Source organism: Photinus pyralis, unplaced genomic scaffold, assembly GCF_008802855.1.
Source record: "Photinus pyralis isolate 1611_PpyrPB1 unplaced genomic scaffold, Ppyr1.3 Ppyr1.4_LG10, whole genome shotgun sequence".
NCBI classification, from domain to species: Eukaryota; Metazoa; Arthropoda; class Insecta; order Coleoptera; family Lampyridae; genus Photinus; species Photinus pyralis.
Genome location: NW_022170250.1, coordinates 1,626,390 through 1,653,817, shown reverse-complemented (window position 1 = coordinate 1,653,817; position 27,428 = coordinate 1,626,390). Strand labels below are relative to the sequence as shown.

General features: G+C 40.8%; 1 protein-coding gene across 5 annotated transcripts in view; it reads left to right on the top strand.

Moving 5' to 3' along the window:
• The window catches only part of LOC116161553 (homeobox protein cut-like), a 96,535-nt gene that overhangs the window by 58,478 nt on the left and 10,629 nt on the right, over window positions 1–27,428 (top strand). For 3 of the 5 annotated variants that reach the window (XM_031474938.1, XM_031474937.1, XM_031474939.1), the window contains 3 exons: window positions 17,382–17,563; window positions 17,712–17,824; window positions 23,453–24,319. In XM_031474938.1, the coding sequence (XP_031330798.1) occupies window positions 17,382–17,563; window positions 17,712–17,824; window positions 23,453–24,319 (1,162 nt within the window). The remainder of the gene's footprint in view (window positions 1–17,381; window positions 17,564–17,711; window positions 17,825–23,452; window positions 24,320–27,428) is intronic. The other 2 variants (XM_031474941.1, XM_031474942.1) reach the window with 2 other exon arrangements.

Sequence of the window (27,428 nt, the reverse complement as noted above, 5' to 3'; positions counted from 1 at the left end):
AAATTTTGGTGCAGTCGATTTTTGGGAAAAAAGGAAGGTTTATACACTGCCTTTTTTTGCCCAGAAAAAAAATTGTCTCAGATCGACCGGAAAAAAAATATTTTCTTATAGAATGTGGCCTGTAGAATCCATAATTTCAAACAGTTCCAAGATCGGACTACTAGATCAAAAGTTACAGCCCTTTGAATTTTTTGTCGAAATTGGTTTTTTGCCCATAAATATACCTATTATTCAAAGTTTTCGTTGACTAATTAAATCAAAAGCAATAAAGGGGCCTGTCAGCAATAAGAAATAAAATACCGTTCTAATCTAATCTTTTTCGTATGTACAATAATAAATAGATAAATGATTACCAGCATCAGCAACCTGCAACCCAATTTCTATTTCTTACCCCCCTCCCCCTCGTCCTTCTAGTACGCACTGGGTGACTGTATGTGCCACGAACTTGTTAATCCCCCCCAGAATAAATTTCTACGTACGCCACTGCACCCCCCGGTGGTATTCCTAATTTGAGACAGTTACATTTTTTTAAAATAAATATTACAGAAAAATCGTTTAAAGTGTTGTTTATAAACAGCCATGTCCCAAACGCATTCGTACTTTTCGCGGGGGGGTGGGTGGGGGGGGGGATTCCAGCCCCCGGTGGTATTCCTAATTTGAGACACTTCCATTTTTTATAAATAGTAAAGCAAAATCTGGTCAAGTGTCAACAGTAATCTCCCAAGCGCATTACCTTTAACTAGGGGGGGGGTTAGATCTAGTGGTGGGGATCCCTCGGCCTCCAATTCTCGATAGAATATTTATCACAATGAGCTTTGTTGAACATTACCCCAAAAACCATTGAAAAGGGCGGGGGCGGGGGCATGTAAAAAGCGTTCTGTTTGGAAAGTTATTTTTATTATGGTATCAGGACCACAGAACAGGTTTTCTTACAAATTCCTCTTAAAAGTGGTTATGCTAGGATCGCGAAAATGCGCAAAAGTAACAGTTACTCTGCTACCTTGCTGTAAATTTGTATTTAAGTGTATTGTATCAGGTTCGCAGAACCATTAGGAGGTGTATATTTTATTTACACGAACTCTCTCTTGATAGAAATTCTGTTCAGGTTGCGAAGAAGTTCTAATTTGTGGCCTATGAGTTCGGGGGAGGTTTGAGAAAGGGGAAGTAACAAAGTGGTGGAGCCAAGCCAATCACAGATGAAATATCTCCTAAATTGCAAGTATCAAGCAGAATTTGTAAACACTAAGAGCTTGTTTAATCCCCCCCATACATTTCTACATACGCCACTGTCGCAGGAACAGACAAACGTATAAAATTGCTTGCTAAGCACCTCCTCACTGTTTATGTTTTCCCGATAGGGATTTATCTTTTGGATCAGGATAAGTGAAATGCACCTATTTTTCCCTCCTGATACAAGTTTTCCATTAGAAATGCAAGGGAGTGCGTATGTTCTCCTGCTACAAATTCTTCTTTTGTCCTTCTCCCTTTAAAATGTCCCACCAGTTTTACAGAAACCCTTGCACACCTATTATGTTGTCCTGATACAAACTATCCCTTTTGTTTTAAATTTGCAGGATTACGATTTATGGGCGAACATCGTCTGATCTATTTTGCAGTTTTGATACAAATTATAAAGGCGCGTTTCCCTGATACAAATTTTTCTTTTGAAAATTCTTGTATTAGAATCAGAATCGCAAGAAGATCTTTTATGCGCCCCTGATACGAATTCATCGTTTGAAATTATTCTGTCAGCAGCACAGGAACACACGAGCATGTAAAATTAATTGATAAGTATCTCAAATGTTATGTTTTTCGGGTGGAAATCTTTCTCTTCAAGCGTGTCAGGATCGCATAAGAAAGCTAAAAATTTATTGACCTCCTTTATTTTGTTTTCCAGGCACCGGTTCCTATCTGTTCTTTTGAAAAAATGTTGTTACTCGTTGTGCCTTATCCTTTTTAGTGCCCGTTTTGTTATTTTAGGTTACGTTAGTAGTTTTGAGGTGCGTTTTAATGTCTTACAGTGTTCATCAGTCTGGAATACACCCCAATACATGCCACTTCCCACCACCATAAAGGGGTACTGAGGTTCTCCCCTTATAGCCGCGTTTTGGAAATGGCAATGGAATTGTCGTGTGTGCTGGGAGGGGGGGGGGTAGTATTCCATGCCCCCAGACCCACCGGGAAAACCGTTTTCTACAAACTGTTTACTCTTCAGCGCTCGCATGACAATTGTTAGGGAAGAATGATCAAATCCTTTTCTTCACACCACAGAAAACGTAATTCTGGGGGGTATAGAATACCCCCCAGCGATCTAAAAGTGGATGACCATTTTGAAAATGACGTAAAAAATCAGTGGGGGCTTCAAAATCCCCTGATAACGAAAGACTTGATAACCTTTCCTATGTGCTCCCCTTATGGCCGCGTTTTGGAAATGGCAATGGAATTGTCGTGTGTGCTGGGAGGGGGGGGGGTAGTATTCCATGCCCCCAGACCCACCGGGAAAACCGTTTTCTACAAACTGTTTACTCTTCAGCGCTCGCATGACAATTGTTAGGGAAGAATGATCAAATCCTTTTCTTCACACCACAGAAAACGTAATTCTGGGGGGTATAGAATACCCCCCAGCGATCTAAAAGTGGATGACCATTTTGAAAATGACGTAAAAAATCAGTGGGGGCTTCAAAATCCCCTGATAACGAAAGACTTGATAACCTTTCCTATGTGCTCCCCTTATGGCCGCGTTTTGGAAATGGCAATGGAATTGTCGTGTGTGCTGGGAGGGGGGGGGTAGTATTCCGTGCCCCCAGACCCACCGGGAAAACCGTTTTCTACAAATCGTTTATTCTTCAGCGCCCGCATTATAATTGTTAGGGAAGAATGATCAAATCCTTTTCTTCACACCACAGAGAACGTAATTCTGGGGGGTATGGGGGGGTATAGAATACCCCCCAGCGATCTAAAAGTGGATGACCATTTTGAAAATGACGTAAAAAATCAGTGGGGGCTTCAAAATCCCCTGATAACGAAAGACTTGATAACCTTTCCTATGTGCTCCCCTTATGGCCGCGTTTTGGAAATGGCAATGGAATTGTCGTGTGTGCTGGGAGGGGGGGGGGTAGTATTCCATGCCCCCAGACCCACCGGGAAAACCGTTTTCTACAAACTGTTTACTCTTCAGCGCTCGCATGACAATTGTTAGGGAAGAATGATCAAATCCTTTTCTTCACACCACAGAAAACGTAATTCTGGGGGGTATAGAATACCCCCCAGCGATCTAAAAGTGGATGACCATTTTGAAAATGACGTAAAAAATCAGTGGGGGCTTCAAAATCCCCTGATAACGAAAGACTTGATAACCTTTCCTATGTGCTCCCCTTATGGCCGCGTTTTGGAAATGGCAATGGAATTGTCGTGTGTGCTGGGAGGGGGGGGGTAGTATTCCGTGCCCCCAGACCCACCGGGAAAACCGTTTTCTACAAATCGTTTATTCTTCAGCGCCCGCATTATAATTGTTAGGGAAGAATGATCAAATCCTTTTCTTCACACCACAGAGAACGTAATTCTGGGGGGTATGGAATACCCCCCAGCAATCTAAAAGTGGATGACCATTTTTAAAATTACGTTAAAAAGCAGTGGGGGTTCAAAATCCCCCGGCAACGAAAGATTTGATAACCTTTCCTATGTACTCCCTTTATGGCCGCGTTTTGGCAAATGGAATTGTCGTGTGTGCTGGAAGGGGGGGGGGGGGCTAGTATTCCATGCCCCCAAACTCACCGGGAAAACCGTTTACTCTTCAGCGCCCGCACAATTGTGGGGTTAGGATTATCAAATCCTTTTTTTAAGACCACAGAGAACGTATTACCGGGGGGTCTGGGGGAATACCCCCCAGCAACCTAAATGTGAATGACCATTTTGAAAATTACGTTAAGAAGCAGTGGGGAGGGGGGTCAAAATCCCCTGGTAACGAAAGACTTGATAAACTTTTCCGATGTACTCCCCTTATGGTCGTATTTTGAAAATGACAATGGAATTGTCGTGTGCGCTAGGGGGGGGGGGAGGGGGCTGACCCACCGGTAAAACTGTTTTCCACAAGTAGTTTGTCTTCAGCACCCGCATGATAGTTGTTAGGGAAGGATTATCATGTCCCTTTGTTCACACCACAGAGAACTTAATATCGGGGGGTCTGGAATACCCCCCCCCCCAGCAACTTAAATTTGGATGACAATTTTGAAAATCGCATTAAAAAGTATTGAGGGTTCAAAATCGATCGGCAACAAAAGACTTGATAAACTTTTCCTCTCGGAACTCTTTTACAATAGTGTTCTGAAATTGTTGTCTGCTGGGGGCCTGACTTCCCCTCAAACTTTTTTTTGTAATCTTCAGACTCGCTTGACAGTTAATGGGGCAGGATTATGAGATCCTATTCTCCGCACCGGGGGGAACGTGGTATGGAATACCCCCCAGCAACCTAAAAGGGGATGACCATTTTGAAAATTACGCTAAAAAGCAGTGGGGGGGGGGGGTTCAAAATCATCCAACGATCAATCTATAACCCTCAGAACCGGTATTCTGGAAATGAAGTTGTCGTGCATGCTGGGGATATTAGACTCCCCGGACAACGTTTTTCCACAAACCGTTCATCCTTCAGGACTCGCTTGACAGAGAGGGATGATCAGATCATCTTCTTGTTTGTAGCTTTCACACGGAACATAACGGCGCCATTATAGTGAACACAACCGGAACTGCTGATGCATCTCCACGGTAAATTTTAACTTATTTTTGTAAGTGTTATTTAAATAAATTGAAGTTGGTTATTTACTTGCAAATAATAATTTGTCATTAAGTTAAGTAAAACGCAGGTGCCCCAGCCAGTCTGTGTGTTCCCATGCACCCTTCGATGCACACGACTGATTACCCACACGAACGTCATTGGCTCCGAAAATTTATGCGTGCATTCGTACAGCAAACGCATTTTATCTTCGAAGAAAAAGGCCTTACTGTGTATTTCACCCGAAAGCGTCCAAGAAAATTAATTACCATTCGACTTAATACAACCGAAATTGGTTTTATGATCCCTTGCAGTGACGTGCTCCCATGCTAAGTAGAACAAATCAGATTCGAATCTCGCCTCAATTATAAAATACCCACCACCCTCATCGGAATCGGGTAGAACTAATTACTTCCCTTAAGGTATTCTTTACCTTTTTCGCGTCGGTCGCTTATTAAAAATATATCACTCGCGTTTCGGTTGTCGTTCAGATTCGAAATCGGGAGAGGTAGGCATTAAGGGTTTGCGGGGATAAGAAATCAAAGCGGGTGGATTAAGATTCTTCCTAATTGCTTCAATTAAAATGGCTGACTTATTTTAACGATTGAGGAACGTTTTTGGTAAATTGATTTGGTTATTGGCTCTTTCGCGAAAATTAGATTTTCGCGCGCGGGAGACAATGCGGAAATGCCTACTTTTAATGTGTCTTAAAAGTATCGGTTTGTTATTCTTGAAAGATTTGTAAATATTTAGCGCCGTTAATTCGAAACGAGCGAAAAGTTATTGGGGAGTTTTACGTTAAAAGCGTCTTAAAAGTTTCACGTCGCGGTCGCTCGGCCCAAATTATTTTTCGGCAAAAGGTAAAAGGCGAGCACTAAACGTTTAAGACGCGCAGTAAAAAATGAAAAGTTCGGAGCGTCTGATCTTTTATTCGAAGAGAGCAATTGGAGTAAATTGTAAACATTAACCGAAAGCAAATCACGTATTTCAGGTGCCTAAGCATGAGAATCCCCATAGTAATTCGAGATTTAGGGCCGAAGTTCGGATTGAGTATGCGAGATGAAGTAATTATGCGTGCAATGGCAGCCATTTTGATTCAATCTATTGGGATGACACTCGAGGGATTTTGCCTATGGATTGGTACAGATCTTAATTTGCTTTAAGATTCCTTTCACTTGTTTCATGTCTTTTGTTTCCGACGCGAACTAATCGTCATAAATGCTCGAAACTTTGTTTTTAACCCGATGGATCGTGTAGAACAACAAATTTTTCATCTTGGATCGCTTCCAACCGAAACATAATTACCTGTATATAACAAATGAACCTTCTAGTCATTAAGAATATGAGGACTATTCACCATTTTTTTAGCTTGCGCTTTTTTATTTTCGTCACCTCCATTCGATACCTCCAGTGTGCTATTAATAAAAATAAATAAAATTAGTAGAATGGAAATAGGTTATATCTTATCGTATTTTCGATCAAGAATTCCTGGAAAGAAAATGCTCCAATCGAAAATAGAACAATGAAGAAACGGTTCTTTCTAAATAGTACGTTTCAATCTAATTTAAATAAATATTTGTACAATCGGCGATAATTAAGTTTCAAATATAGTCCTCCACTATTAGGGAAGCTGTCATCGTTAGCATAAAATGTTCAAGTATCGTCTTCCTCTCTAGGACGTCGGCTGAATAAGTTAGTGACATTATGGCGTTATTCAACCATATAAATCCCTAAATTTGCAAAATTTAGCAAAATATAGTGTGATCAATATTCACGTCAACCCACAGTTGACTAGTAGCTTCTTACGACATGCAGTGTATCTACAGTGGGGCTCACCCCTACACAGATATACGTAAAACCATACCCTGAACGTACAACAATATGAAATGAAAAAACCTAAGACGACCAAAAAGAATTCTGAGACAATTTTCTTACTGTCGAGAAAATATTACGCCCCCCCCCCCCCCCAATAACTTAAAAGTTGGTAACTATTTCCGGAAAATTATATTACAAGCAACGAGGGTCCAGATAACATTTTTCCTATAAACCTCAGCACGTTTATGGTGGTCTTTTGGAAATAGCAACTGTCGTGTACCGCGGGGGGGGGGGTATTCTATAACCCCCAGACCCTCTCGGTCAAACTTTTTCGCAAATCGTTTAACCCTCAGAACTCGCTTTACAGTTGTTTGGGAATTATTATCACAGGGTTCGCAAATGGTCTCTTTTTTAGACATTGGTCTCTTTTTTCAATGCTGGTCTCTAAAAGTCTCTATTTTTCGTATTTGGTTTCTAAAGTCTCTAAATTTTGCATGTTAAAAAAGTATAATTCATAATTGACAAACCGCTGTACATTTTTAGGGCATTTTGTAAGAATATGGTATATACGTTGAAGGTGTGCCAGACGGCCATCAAATTTCGCTGTCTAAAAGGCCCCCCCCCCCCAGGAATTATTTCCCGAGATGCTGTTTTTGAAAGTAAAACGTGCATAACTTTTATGTACATACAACAACCAAGTGGTCTCAGATTTTGCATACGCATGCCTTTAGCGGTGCCAAGTTAAACGTTACAAAATGGAGGGGGGAGGGGGGTAAACACATGTTCTACCCTTCATGGTATTCTAATTAAAGGTATCATCGAAATAAATTGGTTTATACAAAGTATAACTTTCCCGTGCGACTCAGTGAGTAACGAGGTGGGATGTTGGGGGGGGGGAGGGTTAACATTTAATTATTTTATCTTTCATTGTATTATAATTACAGTCTCAACGAAAGGAACCGCTTTCTACCAACTACTGCCCTTCTCTCTGTCCTCTTCTCAAAGTACTGGTAGGAGGGGAAGAGGGGGGGTGTACCTAGTTTCCTTCATGGTACGCTAATGAAAGGTTTCAACGAAAGGAATGAATTTCTACCAACCACAGCCCTCCTCCTCGACCTATTCCCTTATACCTCAAGAACGGATTGTCTGAAGAGAAATATATCCATTGGTGATGTCAAAAAAAAGCTATTTGGGTAAAAAAATGCGCTTTATCCGCACAAGAGTTGTGCACAATTTATACTTGTTTAGATATATTGCCGTTTATGTAATCTATTCCAAAATAAATATTTTTTGCTTAATTTTGTATGGAAATTGGTTCTCGAAGGTCTCTAAATGGTCTCTATTTTTAAATATCTAAATAGAGACCAAGTCTCTATTTTTTGGCTAAAATCAGTTGCGAACCCTGTTATCAGATCATTTTCTGATTCTAATAGTAAAACGTTTGACCGGGGGGGGGGTCTGGGGGGCATACCTCCCAGCACACACTACAATTTCATTTCCAGGACACCAGTTCTGAATGTTATAGGGGAAAGTTTAACAAATTTTTCGGTTGCTGGGTGGTTTTGAACCCAAACTGCTCCTAACATAATTTTAAAAATGGTCATCGACCTTTACGTTGCTGGAGTACCCCCCCCCCCCCCCACACACACACACGACAATTCCATTGCAATTTCCAAAACACGACCATAAGAGAGTACTGAGTGTTATATCGAAAAGGTTATCAAGTCCTTCGGTACGGGGGGATTTTGAACCCTCTCTGCTTTTAACGTAATTTTCAAAATAGTACCCCCCAAGCCCCCCGGTGTTGCGTTCTCTGCGGTGTGGAGGAAAGGATCTGATAATCCTTCCCTAACAACTGTCAAGCGAGTGCTGAAGTCTGAACGGTTTGTGGAAAAAAGTTTCTCGGGGGGTATGGAATACCTCCCCCCTCCCCCAGCACTCACGACAACTCCATTGCAATTTCCAGAACACGACCCTAAGAGAGTACTGAGGGTTATATGGAAAAGGTTATCAAGTCCTTCGTTGCGGGGGGAATTTGAACCCCCCGTGCTTTTACCGTAATTTTCGAAATGGTTATCCACCTGTAGGTTAGTGGGGGGTATTCCATACCCCCCGGTATTGTGTTCTCTGCGGCGTGGAGAAAAGGATCTGATAATCGTCCCTTAACAACTGTCAAGCGAGTGCTGAAGTCTGAACGGTTTGTGGAAAAAAGTTTCTCGGGGGGGGGGGGGTTGGAATACCTCCCCCAGCACTCACGACAACTCCATTGCAATTTCCAGAACACGACCCTAAGAGAGTACTGAGGGTTATATGGAAAAGGTTATCAAGTCCTTCGTTGCGGGGGGAATTTGAACCCCCCGTGCTTTTACCGTAATTTTCGAAATGGTTATCCACCTGTAGGTTAGTGGGGGGTATTCCATACCCCCCGGTATTGTGTTCTCTGCGGCGTGGAGAAAAGGATCTGATAATCGTCCCTTAACAACTGTCAAGCGAGTGCTGAAGTCTGAACGGTTTGTGGAAAAAAGTTTCTCGGGGGGTATGGAATACCTCCCCCCTCCCCCAGCACTCACGACAACTCCATTGCAATTTCCAGAACACGACCCTAAGAGAGTACTGAGGGTTATATGGAAAAGGTTATCAAGTCCTTCGTTGCGGGAGGAATTTGAACCTCCCTTGCTTTTAACGTAATTTTCGAAATGGTTATCCACCTGTAGGTTACTGGGGGGTATTCCATACCCCCCAGACCCCCCGGTATTGTGTTCTCTGCGGCGTGGAGAAAAGGATCTGACAGTCGTTCCTTAGCAACTGTCAAGCGAGTGCTGAAGTCTGACGGTGGATACATGATACTTGCGGAAAAAACTTCGACCAGGGCGGTTTATTCCCCCCCCCCCAAACACGACACTTGCATTGCAATTTCCAGGACACGACCACAACAGAGTAACAAGCGAGTGCTGAAGTTTGAACGGTTTGGGAAAAAAAAGTTTCACCGGTGGATCTGGGTAGTATGCCCCCCCCCCACCATAAGTTAGTACTGAGGGTTATATGGAAAAGTTTATCATGTCTTTTCGTGGCCCCCACTGCTTTTAACATAATTTTCAAAATGGGGACCGAGTACGGTACGAGACCCCTCCCCCCTGGCGCTACGGGGAAATTGAGATGAAATTCTTCCCCAACAACCGTCAAACGAACGGAAACTTGCGTTGAGCCCAAGGGAAACTACCCGCGGATATTCCGTAGGCGAGTTTCCGAATTTTTGAAGGGGTATATTCCTTGGGTGTAACTTTGGGAACGGCTGTGAATTTGCTTGAATGTGAGTTTCCTCGAGAGCGAATGAAAATGAAAGTGTTTTGGGTAGCCTATATTCCGTGGGTGAGATTCCGGGCCCGTAGCCAGAATGAAGTAGCAGGGGTGGCCGGTATTTTTTTAGGGGGGAGAGCTTAAGAAGTTTTTGATACAAACTTCCCCTGTAATTTTTGTAAAGGAACCATCAACCATAATTTCCAGTGGGGGCAAGACCGCGTTCTAGGGTGGGGCTCACCCCCTGGCTACGGGCCTGTAAGATTCCCAAAGCAATCTATTTTGTGGGCGAATTTTTAGAAGGAAATATTTCTTGGGTGAAATTCATGTACGGATATTTCCTAGCGGGTGGATTTTTTACCAAGAAGCTTGTACCGAGGAAAACTCGAGGAAATTCTCCTGCATTCCAATTTACCCATTTACTTCTGAAACGTGCCTCACTACTAAGAGAGTGAATGAAATTTGCGCAGGCTGTCTTTCTTTATCCCGCGAATATTCCGTGGGCCAGTTACTCAAGTGGGCGAATTTTCCAATTCCAGTAATTAATTCGAAAGCGAGCTTCTCTGGGAAAGAATGTACCTATACAACAGTGGTTTTCCAACCAGGGCTCTCATAGGAATATAATTAGTCAAGAGAAAGAGGGCGGATTTCTTTCGTAAAACCACGAGAAAACTCCGCCCCGTTTCCCTCACCAATTCTACACTTAGGAACCCAGAAAACTCAAGGAAATTCGCCCTTGGAACTACAGTTTTCAGTTTCCTTTAGTTCTGTAGTCTAATTCAGTATGAGAGTGAAAGATTCTAGTGTAGGCCGGGTTTCTGAGAACCCGCGTATATTCCTTGAGGGAATATACCTGGGAAGAATATTCCGCAGAATCATTTTTACTACTTTGTGTCAATCTAAATATGCACCCAGGGAAACTACTGACCTTTTAAATTACTACTAACTACCACGTCAGTGTTTTCAACCCGCGGATATTCCAAAGGTGGGGAATATTCTTTAGCCTCCAGCAAAACCCGACTCATTTTGCAATAACGCTTATGTACTCCATTCCAAGTTTCTTTCTAAGCATGTGACGTATTTTAATACGACAGTGAAAGAAACTTGCGCGGGGTGTTTTTCTTGAACCCACGAATATCCCGTGGGCCAGTTCTGGGAAATTCGCCCTTGGAACAACAGTTTTAAGTCTCCTTTCAGTGCTGTAGTCGCAAAAATGCTGTGTGGGCAGGGTTTTTGCGAACCCGTGTATATTCCACGAGCGAATATACTTGGGAAGAATATTCCTCGGATTAATTTTTACTATTTTTTGTTAAAATCGCATACAAAAGGTTGACTATCGGGAAAATTGATTCGATTCGCGATTAAACATTGAGCAGAATTACATTAAGGCGCGCACTCGAACTTTAGAGGTATCGACGGAAAAGTTGCGCTCAAAGTTTCCGATCCGCGAGCGGCTAGAAAATTCGAAAGGTATTAGTTGTTAATCAATTAAAGTTATTTTAAAATAGCCAACGTATTAAAAATAAACAAAATTTAGGTGAATAAACTCGAATGACTTCATCATATACGCGCACTGGCCAAATTTCGTACTCATCCCACAAATACGACAAACCTCCTCCCACGCGAAGGTTTTTAACCACCCATTGTGATCCGTCTTTTACTTCCTGATTTGGAAACCGGCCGGCACGGCACACTCGCGCGTCTAATTTATCCTCACGTATTTTATCCCAATCAGTCAGTTCGCTAGTAAAGGGGTGAGTTTCCATATAGCTTAATCAACCACCCCTCCTCCTCCCCCTCGCACGTCTAAGTTCCCAATAATCAATAATTATACTCAAATATAAAGAGAAAACGAGACTACCGAATGCTGATTTGCTGGCGCTAATGAGCCAGAGTAAGACAAGCGAACACTTATTCCTTGCGGGAGCGAGACGGACCGTCGTTGTTTCGCCTTACTCTACGATGTAGCCATCCACTTTATATTCCGATCTGAATCTGAGTTCCAATACTGCATGAATCATATGCGGCTTTAATTAGTTTTTCAATACCCGAAACCCCTTCATTCGGCTTTTTAAATTCTCCAACGTGCGCGCGATAGACAGAGACGGGGGATGGCGAGTTTTAGTTTCTTTGATTGGGGCGAATTTTCATTTTAGCGTGTAAGGATCCCGGAAAAAAATCCGCAACCGCCGCGATTCAATTAATTCAATTGAAAAGAGTGGTCCCAGATTAGACCCATGGGCTACCCCATGGTCACTCGCGTGATACCTAAACGTCGATTCGATGCGGTAAGAACATGCAACGCCGCTAAAGCAATTTGCTCACATTTATATTTCGGCTTCGGTTCTCAATTTCGCCCCCTCCCCCTCTCATTTTACCCTTTTATTCATTCCTGCCCGCTCACAATTGGAATGATACCATAGTCTAAGTCTGAGCAGTATCGATTGATTGGCGAACCTTCTCTTTCTAGCGTATGATTAATCTCTTATTACACATGTGGAGTACTCATTTTCGCGTTGCCGGGAAAATTGCGCGCCCGCTTTTTTCGCATTGTAAGATCGCGAGGCGCTTTCAACCTTTGAACCGCGCTACTGCAATTCTTTGTGTTGTTTCTGCCGCGGCCTTCGTCTTTCTACATGTGCGCGGCTTTGATCCGTAATTAGCTTAAAATTTAATTATAAAAATGGGGAAAAAACCCCGAAACCGCAAGGGACACCACCGACTCAAAGGGTTCGGAAATATGCAGATCATGTACGGAAATAAAGGGCAGAATCGGGAGGGAGGGCGGAATTTTCCTTGAAACTTAACGTGTGCTCATAGAAGCTTATCAGTCATAATTATTCGTTATCATCTGATATTCGTTAATATCTGAAGATCCTTTTCTTGAATAAATAGAGAGATGTTTGATTTTCACGGAATCATTGCTTAAACGGATTGTAAAATAATATATTCACGGCATTTTTCTTAACACGTCCTTTACATTTATATTACTCACGTACGTTAATTACGCGTTAATGCTTCTTGTTTCAATTAAAAAAAATCTTTTAGGTTATGTTTATCATCGCGAACAGCTTTTTTTTGTTTGCACTTAGGCGACAAAGTATTTATTGTTTTAGTATTTTGAAATATGCTACTAATTACTGGATGATTAGAGTATAGATTCAGTTGAGGTGAAGATTGTTCAGGTGTAAGATAAATATGGATGACGACAAAGTACATGTAAGTTTTATTGGACTTTTTCCACAAAATTGTAGGTAAATAAGTGCGGCAATACCTACACCTTGCACCAACTGTGTGATTCTTTTAGTGTCAATCAATTTTACAAGCGCTTTTTTTGTGCTCCTGTCACATGCCGTAAGGTCCCGAACTGTTGTGCTCCTGATCCAAAGGTTTTCAATTCTGCGCCTGTTAGTTATGTGCTCCTGTCACAATTAATAATTGTATTAAAATCACAGAAGTGCTGGAAGGTCAACTCGAGCTCGATATTTTCTCTTTTAAAAGTTCTTGTATCAGGATCAGAGCAAGTGCCGCTATGTTCTCCTGACGCCAATTTTTCTTCAGATTCAGCCTGGATCACGGAAAGCCAAGAATCCTTCCCCTGCACAAATGGATCTTTGAAAAGTGACCACAGAAAAGCAAGTATGCGTAATACTAATGTTCTTCTGATAAAAAATGATTGCTGCAAGAAGAGGCGTGATATCACTTTGTTCTCTGGATAAACATTTCTTTAGTGCCAGGACCACAGAAAGACAGGTGTAATATCTAGTCTCACTTATTTTGCACTCCTGATACAAATTTCCCATTCTTTAAAAATGGTGTCGAAATCAGGGAAAACCAAGGAAAGACCCCGTTTCATGTAATATGTCCTCCTGATACAAATTGTTAAATTAAGAGTGGTATCAGAATCCCAGAAAAGGAGGGAGCGGTATTTTATAGTTTTTCTTGGTGTTACTTTTAAAAATTGTATCAGGATCACACAAAAGTAAGGAGGTGTATTTCTTATTCTTCTCATTTCTTGGTCTTGACACAAATTTTACTTTCAACAATTGCATCAGGATCATAGAAAAGAGATCTGTAATATTTAATTTTCTCAATTATTAAGTTCTGCTGGATTTTAAGAAAAATTTTGAGCAGGAGAAATTTGTGTCAGGATCACAGAAAGGTAGGAACGTGTAATATTTGATCTCGTGATGCAAACTGATGTTTTAAAAATTGTATCAGAATCACAGGAAGAAAGGTATAATTTTTATTCTTCTCGTTTCTTGGTCTTACCACAAATTGTATCAGGATCACAGAAAGGTTCGTCTCATTTATGTGATCTCCTGATGCAAATTGCTATTTTAAAGGTTGTATCAGATTCACAGGAAGGAAGGGAGGTGTATTTTTTTATTCTTCTCATTTTTGGTCTTGACATAAATTTTACATTTAAAAAATTGCTTCAGGATCACAGAAAACAAAACCTGTCATATTTAATTTTCTCAATTATTTTGTTCCCTTATACAAATTATAAAAGTTAAATTTGGATCAGGGGAAAATTGTATCAGGCTCGCAAACTTGTTTGGTCTTCTGACGCAGGTGTTTGTATCCAGTTCCAGAAACGCCAAGACGTATACCGTTTATTTTGGTGCAACTTGCTCATTTTAAAATGATCATATCAGGATCACAGAAACGTAGAGAATACTCGTTTATTTGTTCTTCTGGTGCAAACTACTCCTTTGTTGTATCATGAACAAATTGAAAGTGAAGTGTAAATTTATTTTCCTCGTGTATTTGGGCTTCAACAAAATGATTTCATCAGGATCACATAAACGCAGGAATTCTTTTAATGCATTGGCCTCTCTCAGAGCTGAGCAGTATTCGATTTTGTAAATACTTTTTAGTATTCAAATCCTTTAAAGTATTCAAATACTTTTATAGAAGCAGTATTTGTATTTGTAACTCAAATACTTTCACAAATATTTAGTATTCTAATACTTCGCAAGGTATTTGAATACTTAACCTTCCTTTTTTAGCAAAAATCGACTGCACCAAAATTTCTCCGGAAAACACTTTTTCTTATTAATTTTGGTGCGTAGAATCCAAAACAATTCGTACTTTTTCGATCAGAGACTTCTCAATCAAAAGTTATAGACTAGAAACCAATTTCTAAAAAAAAATTCAAAGGGCTGTAACTTTTGAACTAGTAGCCCAATCTTGGAACTGTTTGAAATTATGGATTCTACAGGCCACATTCTATAAGAAAATTTTTTTCCGGGTCGATCTGAGACAATTTTTTTTTGCAGGGCTCAAAAAAAGGCAGTGTATAACCTTCCTTTTTTTACCAAAATTCGACTACACCAAAATTTCTTGGGAAAACACTTTTTCTTATTAATTTTGGTGCGTAGAATCCAAAACAATTCGTACTTTTTCGATCAGACTCCTCAATCAAAAGTTATAGACTAGAAACCAATTTCCAAAAAAAAAATTCAAAGGGCTTTAACTTTTGAACTAGTAGCCCAATCTTGGAACTGGTTGAAATTATGGATTCTACAGGCCACATTCTATAAGAAAATTGTTTTTCCGGGTCGATCTGAGACAATTTTTTATTCGCGGCTCAAAAAAAGGCAGTGTATAACCTTCCTTTTTTACCAAAAATCGACTACACCACAATTTCTCGGGAAAACACTTTTTCTTATTAATTTTGGTGCGTAGAATCCAAAACAATTCGTACTTTTTCGATCGGACTTCTCAATCAAAAGTTATAGACTAGAAACCAATTTCGAAAAAAAATTCAAAGCATTTAGTATTCAAATACTTTTTGAAAGTATTCTGCCCAGCTCTGGCCTCTCTTGGTCCTTTTTAAAGTGGTATCAGGATTAGAGGGAAGCAAGAAAATGTCTCGTTTATTGACATAGTGTTTTATGATACAAACTGTACCAGGATGACAGAAAATATTTATCTTTTCGTTTATTTCGTTCTTCAGGAATCTCCATCACACAGTGGCGTTGAATATAGGATCACATGGATCAGGGGACAGCGGGGTGGTGTATATTCTTCTCGTCTATTTTGCTCTTCTGATACTGATACTGTTGGTATTAGGTTTAACGTATTATATTTTCTTGGTCCGAACCGCAGAAAACCAAAAAGGTTGGCAAACAGCTTTTGTCTTCTGATCACTTTTTAAGAAAAGTTCAGGAATGCAAGAATGTGTAAAATTAATCCTCCTCCTCCATCTCACGTATTATGTTCTCCTGATACAAATTTCTGTATCAGGATCACAGAATATAATTATCAGGTTCACAGAAGGGCAAAGGAAAATGACCTTTTCTTGATACATTTTTTTTATTCTTATACTTTCTTCATTTTCTTTTATCTAAATCTTTGTTTATAATCTTTTTCTTCTTTCTCGCTTTTTGTCTTTTCTTCTGAGTCTATTTTTCTTCGCCCTTTTTTTTTCTTCGTCCAGGCTTATTTCTAAATAGTGCAAAGAAAAAATTTTCTCGTTTCAGAGTGAGAGAGACTGACCGACCCGAGGATCGATATGCTGCAATGAGCGACTTTCTTGAACGAAACGCAATAACAATTCAAAATTTAATTGCCCCAGAAACGAATCCTGATTGCGCGCATTCACATTAAACCTCTCTTTTTTTTATTATTATTTTCGCTATATACCTACGAAAAAGCTCATTACCCCGTATCATTAGCGTAGATCTTGATGAATCATTTCGGCGAGTTTCAATTTTATATAGAATTTGATGCAAATTTTATGCTCATTGTTTTAAAACGGAGAAAAAAAAATAATTAATATTAATCGTATAAATCTTGGGAAAATACAGTGTCTATCTAGAAAAAAAAACGGCATCCAGTTATCCAAACAAACGATGTTCAATTAGTTAAAATCATCGCGAGCAAAAAGCGGCGCGAAAAACAATCGGGGCCACTAAAAATTGTGCTGCGATTTTTTGCTGTTGGACGCCAATAAATTCTCGTTCGCTATCGGTTTTCCTGCAAGAAAGGGTTTGGAATGGCGCGAGAGAGATAGCGATCTGCGGATGTGGCTTTGATTGATTCGGAATCGGCTCGAAGTTTGGATATGCAAAAACGCACCCTTGCGGAGGTATCTATCTGAAATATTGGTTTATATTTATCATCTGTGAAGGGTTTCCTCTTCCGTTTCCCTTTTCTACCCTTATTTTCCAAGCTGTTCGATTTTGTTTTTTGTTTTTAATGAGAAAGGGGGGAATTCGGATTTATTAACGGAATTTTGCAGTTCTGCGAGTATTAATTTGACATGCGAGCCAATACGCAAATTGGGCCTCTGTTCCACTTATATAAATCCGTTTGTTTTTGACTAGGGATGTCTTTGTAATTTAAGAGCTCGAACGGATCGATTCCTCAGACACATAAAAGGGGTTGAACGGATTAATGTCTTCATATACGCTATTGATTGATTTTGTTAATTACGCGCGAAATTCGAGCCTCATTTTTACATCTTTGTCTCAAGCGACGGTTTCCGTTACAGATCACCCACCTTTTGGAGGAGGTACAACGACTCCAGCTCAGCATAACCAAGCTGCAAGAGTCTTCCATGTCGCAAATCTCCAGGTTGGAAGACGAACTGGAACAGAAACGACAGCACATTGTTCGACTAGAAAACAGGATCGATTTACAAAGGGACTACGAGGACCTCAAAAGAGAAATCGGGTAAGTCTCAACGAATCCCAAACGAAAGTAGATCACAAATATTTGTTCACAGCGCTATTGGTCGCTGATAGTGTAAGTATTTAATAATCCTGCCCCCTTTCTCCCCCCACATACGTTTGCTCGGCTACAATTTGTTTTCTTATTTCAGTATCTTAAGGTCAGTTAACTTTTCGACTAACAACCCCGAAAGTAAATCAGCCGAATTCCTGGAGCGAGCAAGAAGCGAGGCCTCCGAACCACCTGTTACTCAAGACAATGAAGGTGAGCATACACACTCTGTGTTACCATGGCATGTTTCCTTACCACACAATGTTCCCGTTAGGGGGGATGGGAGACACAAAGTCCCAAGTAGGTTAAAATACTCACCCGCAAGATTCGTTTTAAATTGGGCACGGTCATGCGTTTATTGAGAGTAGAAACGAGATCTTAATCAGCGCGCGCCACGGTTCGCTAGCGGATTCCCAAAAATTCGAAATTACCATAGATTAGTTACTTACAATATATAATTGCTCGCATAAAATAACTTTATTCTTTTTAATTAGCATGGCTCGTAATAAATTATTGTCGGTCGACCGTAAACTGAGGAAGTCGTCCGTCAGAATCTTTTGATGAACTGGGTAGATATCGAAATTAAACTTTGCGAAACGTTGCCTTTACCTAGGAATTATAAATACGGTCGGGTTTTTTAAACAAATAAAAGCGCGCACCTCCTATTGTTCTTATTTAGAAAAAACAAACGTTCTTTCCATAACGGTCCATTGACACAGTCGACACCAAAAATCCCACCCTCTAACTTGAAACATTCCTCTTCGTCGAACTTTCGGTGTATTTGTTACAAGTGTGACCTCGTGAATGAACCGGATTTGGGTGTTTAGGGTTCGGTTCCAGACTTTTGGAGGATTACGAACGATTGCAAAATTTTAGTTACGAGGAAAGTTTTGAGAAATTTTGAAAATCTCTAAATGCTAAATTTTTTCGAAAAAAAAAATCGATTCTTACCCCCCAGACCCCCCGGTACTACGTACCACTCCAGAATATTTACAACAATAACGTTTTGGGGGGAAAGAGACAGTACAGGGGCGTCTGGAGGGTATGGCATACCCCCAGTAAGCAATGGAAATTTTTTCGAAAAAAGATAATCAATTTTTCTTGTGGCTGGGGGTACGTCATACCCCCCAAAACCCCCCGGTATCCAGAATATTTACAAATATTCCATACCTCCAATAAATATTGGAAATGTTTTTAGAAAAAATATATTTAATTATTCTTGTGTGCTGGGGGGTATTCCATACCCCCCAGACCCCCCGCTAGAACGCACCGCCCCAGGACGCATTATTATTTTGTTGGGAAATTGTTCACACATGAAAGTTCTTAAGGCAGAACGTATTGGGGGAAAATATACAGTACCGGAGGCTCTGGGGGATATTCCATACCTCCAATAAATATTGGAAATGTTTTTCGAAAAAAGATAATTAATTATTATTGTGTGCTGGGGGGTATTCCATACCCCCCAGACCCCCCGGTAGGACGTACCGCCCCGAAATGTTTACAACACTCAGGACGCATGATTATTTTGTGGGGAAATTGTTCATAAATGAAAGTTCTTAAGGCAGAACGTATTGGGGGGAAATATACAGTACCGGAAGCTCTGGGGGATATTCCATACCTCCAATAAATATTGGAAATGTTTTTCGAAAAAAGATAATTAATTATTCTTGTGTGCTGGGGGGTATTCCATACCCCCCAGACCCCCCGGTAGGACGTACCGCCCCGAAATGTTTACAACACTCAGGACGCATGATTATTTTGTGGGGAAATTGTTCATAAATGAAAGTTCTTAAGGCAGAACGTCTTAGGGGAATATATACAGTACCGGAGGCTCTAGGGGGATATTCCATACCTCCAATAAATATTGGAAATGTTTTTGGAAAAAAGATAATCGATTATTCTTGTGTGCGGGGGGGGATTCCATACCCCCCAGACCCCCCACTAGAACGCACCGCCCCAGGACGCATTATTATTTTGTTGGGAAATTGTTCATACATGAAAGTTCTTAAGGCAGAACGTCTTGGGGGAAAATATACAGTACCGGAGGCTCTGGGGGATATTCCATACCTCCAATAAATATTGGAAATGTTTTTTGAAAAAAGATAATCAATTATTCTTGTGTGCTGGGGGGTATTCCATACCCCCATACCCCCCAGACCCCCCGGTAGGACGTACCGCCCCGAAATGTTTACAACACTCAGGACGCATGATTATTTTGTGGGGAAATTGTTCATAAATGAAAGTTCTTAAGGCAGAACGTCTTAGGGGAATATATACAGTACCGGAGGCTCTGGGGGATATTCCATACCTCCAATAAATATTGGAAATGTTTTTTGAAAAAAGATAATCAATTATTCTTGTGTGCTGGGGGGTATTCCATACCCCCATACCCCCCAGACCCCCCGGTAGGACGTACCGCCCCGAAATGTTTACAACACTCAGGACGCATGATTATTTTGTGGGGAAATTGTTCATAAATGAAAGTTCTTAAGGCAGAACGTCTTGGGGGAAAATATACAGTACCGGCAGCTCTGGGGGGATATTCCATACCTCCAATAAATATTGGAAATGTTTTTGGAAAAAAGATAATCGATTATATTTGTGTGCGGGGGGGTATTCCATACCCCCCAGACCCCCCGGTAGTACCTACCACCCCAGAATGTTTACAACACTCAGGACGCATGATTATTTTGTAGGGAAATTGTTCATATATGAAAGTTCTCAAGGCAGAACGTCTTGGGGGAAAATATACAGTACCGGAGGCTCTGGGGGGATATTCCATACCTCCCATAAATATGGGAAAATTTTTCGAAGAAAGATAATTAATTATTCTTGTGTGCTGGGGGGTATTCCATACCCCCCAGACCCCCCGGTAGGACGTACCGCCCCGAAATGTTTACAATACTCAGGACCCATGATTGTTTTGTGGGGAAATTGTTCAAAAATGAAAGTTCTTAAGGCAGAACGTCTTGGGGGAAAATATACAGTACCGGAGGCTCTGGGGGGATATTCCATACCTCCAATAAATATTGGAAATGTTTTTCGAAAAAAGATAATTAATTATTCTTGTGTGCTATACCCCCCAGAACCCCCGGTAGTACCTACCACCCCAAACTGTATACAACATTTAGCAAGCATGATTATTTGGTAGGGACATTGTTCATACATGAAAGTTTTCAAAGGCAAAACGTCTTGGGGGGTAGGGGGGGGGGCTGAGAGGTATAGAATACCCCCCAATATATAATGGAAATGTTTTTCGAAAAAAGATAATAATTATTACTGTGTTCTGGGGGGTATTCCGTACCTATTTTTTTAGGGAAATCGATCTTACATGATAATTATTAAGGCTGAACGTTTCGGGGGAGAACATACAGTGCAGGAGGATCTGGGGGTATTCCCATTTAAAATTTGGGATGCAATATTTAAGAAATTTCGGTAATTTTTAAAATGTGTAGGAAGTTACGAGGCAAGTTTTAGAAATTTTTGAAAACAAGATAGGATCGTTGGATACATTTGCGGAAAAAGGCTTGCCTTCTAAGGAACAGACGAACAGATAGACAGAGTGGTTGATATCGCCATAACGCATATGTGTCTTTGCTCCGAATTCACTGAGTATCTATGGGTAAAATGTTTTAAAACTTCTATAACCCATTTGAAGATTCTATTCTTAGCTCAATAGATGCGCTCCAACACTTAACCTTCGTTTAAACTCTCGCATCAGGAGAACTGAAGGTGTGCCTTAGAAAAATGTAAATTTTCTCTGACTACCAGGAGAACATAGCCCTCCTAAGCGCAAATCTCTTGTATCAGTAGATTACAATGTGTCAGAAGACGCTTTTGCTCTCTGTTAGGGAAATGTAAATTTTTTCTCGTTACTATGAGAACATAAACCATGAGAAGGTTTTTTCCTAAACTGAATAGAACCTGTTCCAAACACCTGAATTAAATGAATATAATGGTGCGAAGAATTTAAGTTATCTCTTAGAAAAATGTAAATGTTTTAGGGCAACCAGTAAAACATGAGGAGTTTTTTTTATGATCTCAAGAGAAATGTTCACTTTATTGTCATGTAAACGTTTGTATCAGGAGAATATCATGTGCTAGACAAATGTTCTAAAGCCCCATGGGGAGATTTCATTGTTATTTAACCTTTTTTATCAGGAGAACATAATCTTTCGTTTTAGCTTTTGTGTCTCAGTGGAAGCAGGCGTTTCTGCTCCTAATTCTCAATGCAAAGGCTACCAGAAGCCCATAAGGAGATCTTTTTCCAAACCTAAGAGAACGTACCAAAGAGTCGTATCGGGAGAATATAATGTGGCAGGAGGCGTTTCTGTTAGGAAATATAAATAAAAAAATTTTATGATTACCAGGCGAACTGAGGAGAATGTAACGTGCGAGGTTTTTCTAACTACCAGGATAACATAATTTATTTCTTCAGATCCCATTTTCGCAATTTCTTCACGCCATTTTTTTACAGCACTTCATAAATCTTCTTAACCCCCTCCCATTCTCTCTTTCTTCTAAAGGACGTTTCATGCCCCCGTTTCGTAACCCTCATTTCAAACGTCGTTCTCCCCAGACCTCGCTTCTGTACACCTTTTGCACGATTCCTTTACGTCTCGTGCTTTTTTATATGCTCTTCTCCTGTATTCGCCTCTTCTTTTTTTCACTTTCTTCCATTTTTCCCGCTCCCCTGGCCTTCCAGTTTGCATCTTTCATGCCTGCTTCACAACGCCTTAGTCGTGTTTTTGTTGAGCTGTTTTCCACCACACCTCTTCACTGCCATTTTCTTCACCACCTCGCTGCTTCGTTCCTTCGTGTCTTCTTCGCTATTCCTTAACTCCTCGTCTTCTTCTTTTGCAGTCTTCATTTTCGTCACTTATTTACACCCACTTTTTTCATTTTTGTTTAATATTTCTTCATCTTATCTCTCTTACGTTTGCTTCACTTCTGTCTCCTTTCTTCATTCCATTACATGGTCTTCAAACCTTATTCACTCTTTTTTTCCACACCTGTCTATTACCATTCTTCTTTCCTTTTTTTGGAATCGCTTCCTTTTTTTCATTCTTTCATGTTTCTTCATGTTCGATCTCGTCTCCTTTTTTTCCACTTCCTTCATGGCATCTCTACTCATATCTGCCTTTCTGTAGGTTTTTGTAAATGCTTCCCTGCGCTTTTTATTATTTTTTTAATTCCTTGATGTTTATGTTGAATTTTTGAGGTTTTTGGAAGTTTCTTTAGATTTCTGTAGGTTCCTTTTTGTGATGTTTCTGTAAAATGTACGGACAAATACCAGGAATGTCTTTTGATGATGTATTGCCAGGATGGAATCTTATGTTTTAAAAAGTGTCACAATTTCTTTGTTTATTGAATTAAAAATCACCATATAGAATACTCCAGGCATACCGAGGAATACCAGCTGAATACTAAAGAATACCGAGAGAATACCAGACGATCTTCGACGGTCCAAATAAATAAGAGAACGTTAATCATAAAATTAGAAACAATTATCCCAGAGTTTATTGTCAAAACTACCAGAAACATCATTTGTTGCCTTTTTTTTTAGCTTTTCACGGCGAGTGCAAAATGTTTTTGTAAGTAACTAATCTTTTCTTGTAGCTTGGTACAGTAACAAACTATTGCCGGTCGGTTACTAATCAATATCGGGCCATTACCGGGTAGTTACTCGCGGCTTCTACCGGGAAGTTTTCACGTCATTCGCTTATTTCTCTTACATTTGCATTACACAGTTGTAACTTACTAACCCTTTAAGTGTGCCGTCTCTTTACAAATAATTTTGCAGCTTCATGTTCAAATTAAAACGCCCCACTTGCCTTCCAGGAGGTGCTAACCCGCCATCAACACAACCTTCAGAGTCACCCTCCGATCTTCCCAAATCGCCACAAAACAGTTCCCTTCCGCCCCTATTCCAAAACGTCGAGACATTCGGCACGATACTCGGCGAGGAGATAGTCGCGACTTGGCGACGAAGCATCGAACAGATTACCTTAAATAACCGAATAATACCCTCCTCACCCTCTGCAGATGGCCCGCTAACGGTTTCGACGCCCGTCGTCGGCGACCTGACCGAAAAGAGCACGGCGTCGACGCCGCAACCGCCGTCCGAGCCGATCAGCGCGCCGCAAGTGTCGCCGAACGAGCTGCTGCTTAACGGCAACCCGAAGACGCCCGAGGACAACAACAACCACCACCTCAGCAACAACAACGTCCCGTTAGCCGCGACCATGTGCGCTGTGAATAACTTTTTGCGCGGCGAGGACTCGCTCAAGAGTCCCTACCGGTTCGAGGAGCACAGATCGCCGTTCCGCTTCTCGGAGGACCTCGGCCTGCCGCCCGGTTCCATGGTCGGGAGGTTGGGCGAGAGCCTCATTCCAAAGGGCGATCCCATGGAGGCGCGCCTGCAGGAGATGCTCCGGTACAACATGGACAAGTACGCCGCGCAGAACCTGGACACGCTGCACATTTCCCGGCGAGTTCGTGAGCTACTCTCGATTCACAATATCGGCCAAAGACTCTTCGCGAAATACATCCTCGGACTCTCGCAGGGCACCGTCTCGGAGTTACTCTCCAAACCGAAACCTTGGGACAAACTGACTGAGAAGGGCAGGGACAGCTACCGGAAGATGCACGCTTGGGCGTTGGACGAACACGCTGTGATGCTCTTGAAATCCCTTATACCAAAGAAAGGTAAGCTTCATTTTTTCTTAGAGCCTTTTGTGACGGTGCATGATGCTAGTAGAGTAGATTGCATGACTTGACCTCTAAACACACAACTAAACACTTACACTTTTACCAAAGCAGCACACGATTCTTCACCTTATCTGAACTTTCACTCCTCGCTGATAGGGGCTTTTAGAAAACTGTTCTGGAGTAACAACATTAAAAATTCAAAGTGACCCTCTGCAATGTTATAAATGCATAAACTGACATTTCACGAGATTCCTAGGCTCGTCTAGCTAGTGAAAGAATCTAGGAGACCAAGTCCAGTCTTAAGATTTTCGAAGAACACAAAAACATGGAGTTTTCCATTTTCTTTACTGACAAACCTACAAATCCTTTCCAGAGAAATCGAAATCCACAACTTTTGGTACCTTTTAGACCATACAGAGTCTAAGTCCTTCATCTGTGTTCCATCAAACCCACCGATTGGGAATTGGGAAAATATTTTGGGATTTTATTAACAGGGTTCTTGGAGAGAGTAAAAGGAAACTTTAAGGATCTTCTGCGTGTTTCCCTCAACCTTCTGAGCCTTTAGAAAGCGCTAGAAGGATCTCGAAAACTTTTCTTTTTCCCTACGACTTTTAGAGCGATTTCTAGAACACCCACAGGTTTTCCAGAGTAATAGGAAATTTCCTTGGGTTTTCTGGATCTTTTTCAAAGCTTTATGTGACACTGGAAACAATTTAAGCGAAGCGCTAGTAAGATCTCAAAAACTCTTCTGTCACCCACACGTTTTCCAGAGAAGTAGGGGATTTTCCATAGTCTTCTGGATGTTTTCCAAAGCTTTAACAGCCTCGGGAAAGCACTAAAGAGAACGTAGAAAGCACTAGTAAAATCTCCAAAACTTTTCATTCTTCCTACGGTTTTAAATGTGATTTCTAGAACCACCCACCGGTTTTCCAGAGGAATATGAAACTCTCCTAGGCCTGCTGGATGTTTTCCAAAGCTTTATGAGCCTCTGAAAACAATTTAAGAGAACGTGGAAAGCGCGAGTGAGATCTCGAAAAGTCTTCTTGAATTAAAAGTCATTTCTAGAACATCCACGAGTTTCCCAGAGGAATAGGAGATTTTCCACGGTCTTCTGGATGTTTTCCAAGCTTTGTAAGCCTCTGGAAAACCTGGAAAGCGCTAGTAAGATCTCAAAAACTCTTCTATATTTCCTACTATTTTCAAAGTGATTTCTAGAACATCCACAGATTTGCCAGAATAATAGGAAATTTTGCTAGGTCTTCTGGATGTTTTCCAAAGCTCTATGAGCCTCTGGAAACCGCTTAAGAGAACGTGGAAAACTCTAGTAAGATCTTGAAACCTCTTCTTTTTCCCTACGATTTTAAAAGTGATTTCTAGAACCACCCACCGGTTTTCCAGACTAACAAATTTTCCTGGATCTTTATGATCTTCTGGAAAGCAATTAAGAGAGGGTAGTAAGATCCCGAAAGCGCTTCTTTTTTTCTACGATTTGAAAACTGATCTCTAGAACACACACTGGTTTTCCAGAGTAACAGGAAATTTTCCTGGGTTTCCTGGATGTTTTCCAAAGGTTTATGAGCGTCTGGAAATCGTTTAAGAGAACGTGAAAACCGCTAGTAAAATCTCGAAAACTCTTCTGTTTTTCCTATGATTTTAAAAGTGATTTCTAGAACACCCACAGGTTTTCCAGAGAAATAAGAGCTTTTCCTGCATCTTCTGGATGATTTCCAAAGGTTTTTGACCTTCTGGAAATCGCTTAAAAGAACGTGGAAAGCGTTAGTAAGATCTCGAAAACTCTTCTGTTTTTCCTATGATTTTAAAAGTGATTTCTAGAACACCCACAGGTTTTCCAGAGAAATAAGAACTTTTTTCCTGCATCTTCTGGATGATTTCCAAAGCTTTTTGATCATCTGGAAATCGCTTAAAAGAACGTGGAAAGCGTTAGTAAGATCTCGAAAACTCTTCTGTTTTTCCTATGATTTTAAAAGTGATTTCTAGAACACCCACAGGTTTTCCAGAGTAACAGGAAATTTTCCTGGATGTTTTCCAAAGGTTTATGAGCGTCTGGAAATCGTTTAAGAGAACGTGAAAACCGCTAGTAAAATCTCGAAAACTCTTTTGTTTTTCCTATGATTTTAAAAGTGATTTCTAGAACACCCACAGGTTTTCCAGAGAAATAAGAGCTTTTCCTGCATCTTCTCGATGATTTCCAAAGCTTTTTGATCCTCTGGAAATCGCTTAAAAGAACGTGGAAAGCGCTAGTAAGATCTTGAACGTCCTCCTTTTTCCCTACGATTTTTAAAGCGATTTCAGGAGATTTTCCGGGGTGTTTTCCAAAGCTATACTAGTGTCTGGAAAGCATTTAAGAGAGTGTGGAAAGCGCTAGTAAGATCTCGACAACTTTTCTTTTTTTCGTACAATTTTTAAAACGAGTTCTAGAACACCCACAGGTTGTCCAGAGGAATAGGAACTTTTCCTGGGTCTTCCGGATGTTATGAGCCTTTGGAAACCATTTACGATTGTAAAAGTGAATTCTAGTCCACTCACAAGTATTACGCAGTAATAAGAAATTTTCCAGGGATGTTTCCAGGGCACCTTCTCAAAACTTTTTAAGATTTTCAGATATATTTCCGGGGTTTATTAAACCACTTGACTTTGACTGGAATTTCAGAGCTTTATGGCCTGGAAATGGGTTTGAGAGATGATCTAAAGACAGTACCAAAAAAGAGCCTAGTGAGCGTCTCTGTACTCCTAGGGAACTAAGACAGAACTCTCGCAGATTCGTTTGGACAGCCTTCTGGATATTTGCCAGATCTATTTTCACAACATTTTCGATGCGTTCCATATTTTTTTATCCACGTCCCTAGTTCTTTTTGGAGAGATTTCTATCGTCATTCCTGATAAGGATCTACGCTCTTAAATGAGATTTTGGGCCCTTCCAGTACTTTCCTCTACCCCTTTGACAGCAACCTAGATCTTTTCTATTGCTTTGTAGGTTCGCCTAGCTCTAGAGAGGACCGCGTTAACAGTTTCAGAAAGAACCTGAGGGTAGCGCAAAGAGAAGGCTAGTGTCTTACATCTAAGCAATTGAAACACTGTTTCCTGC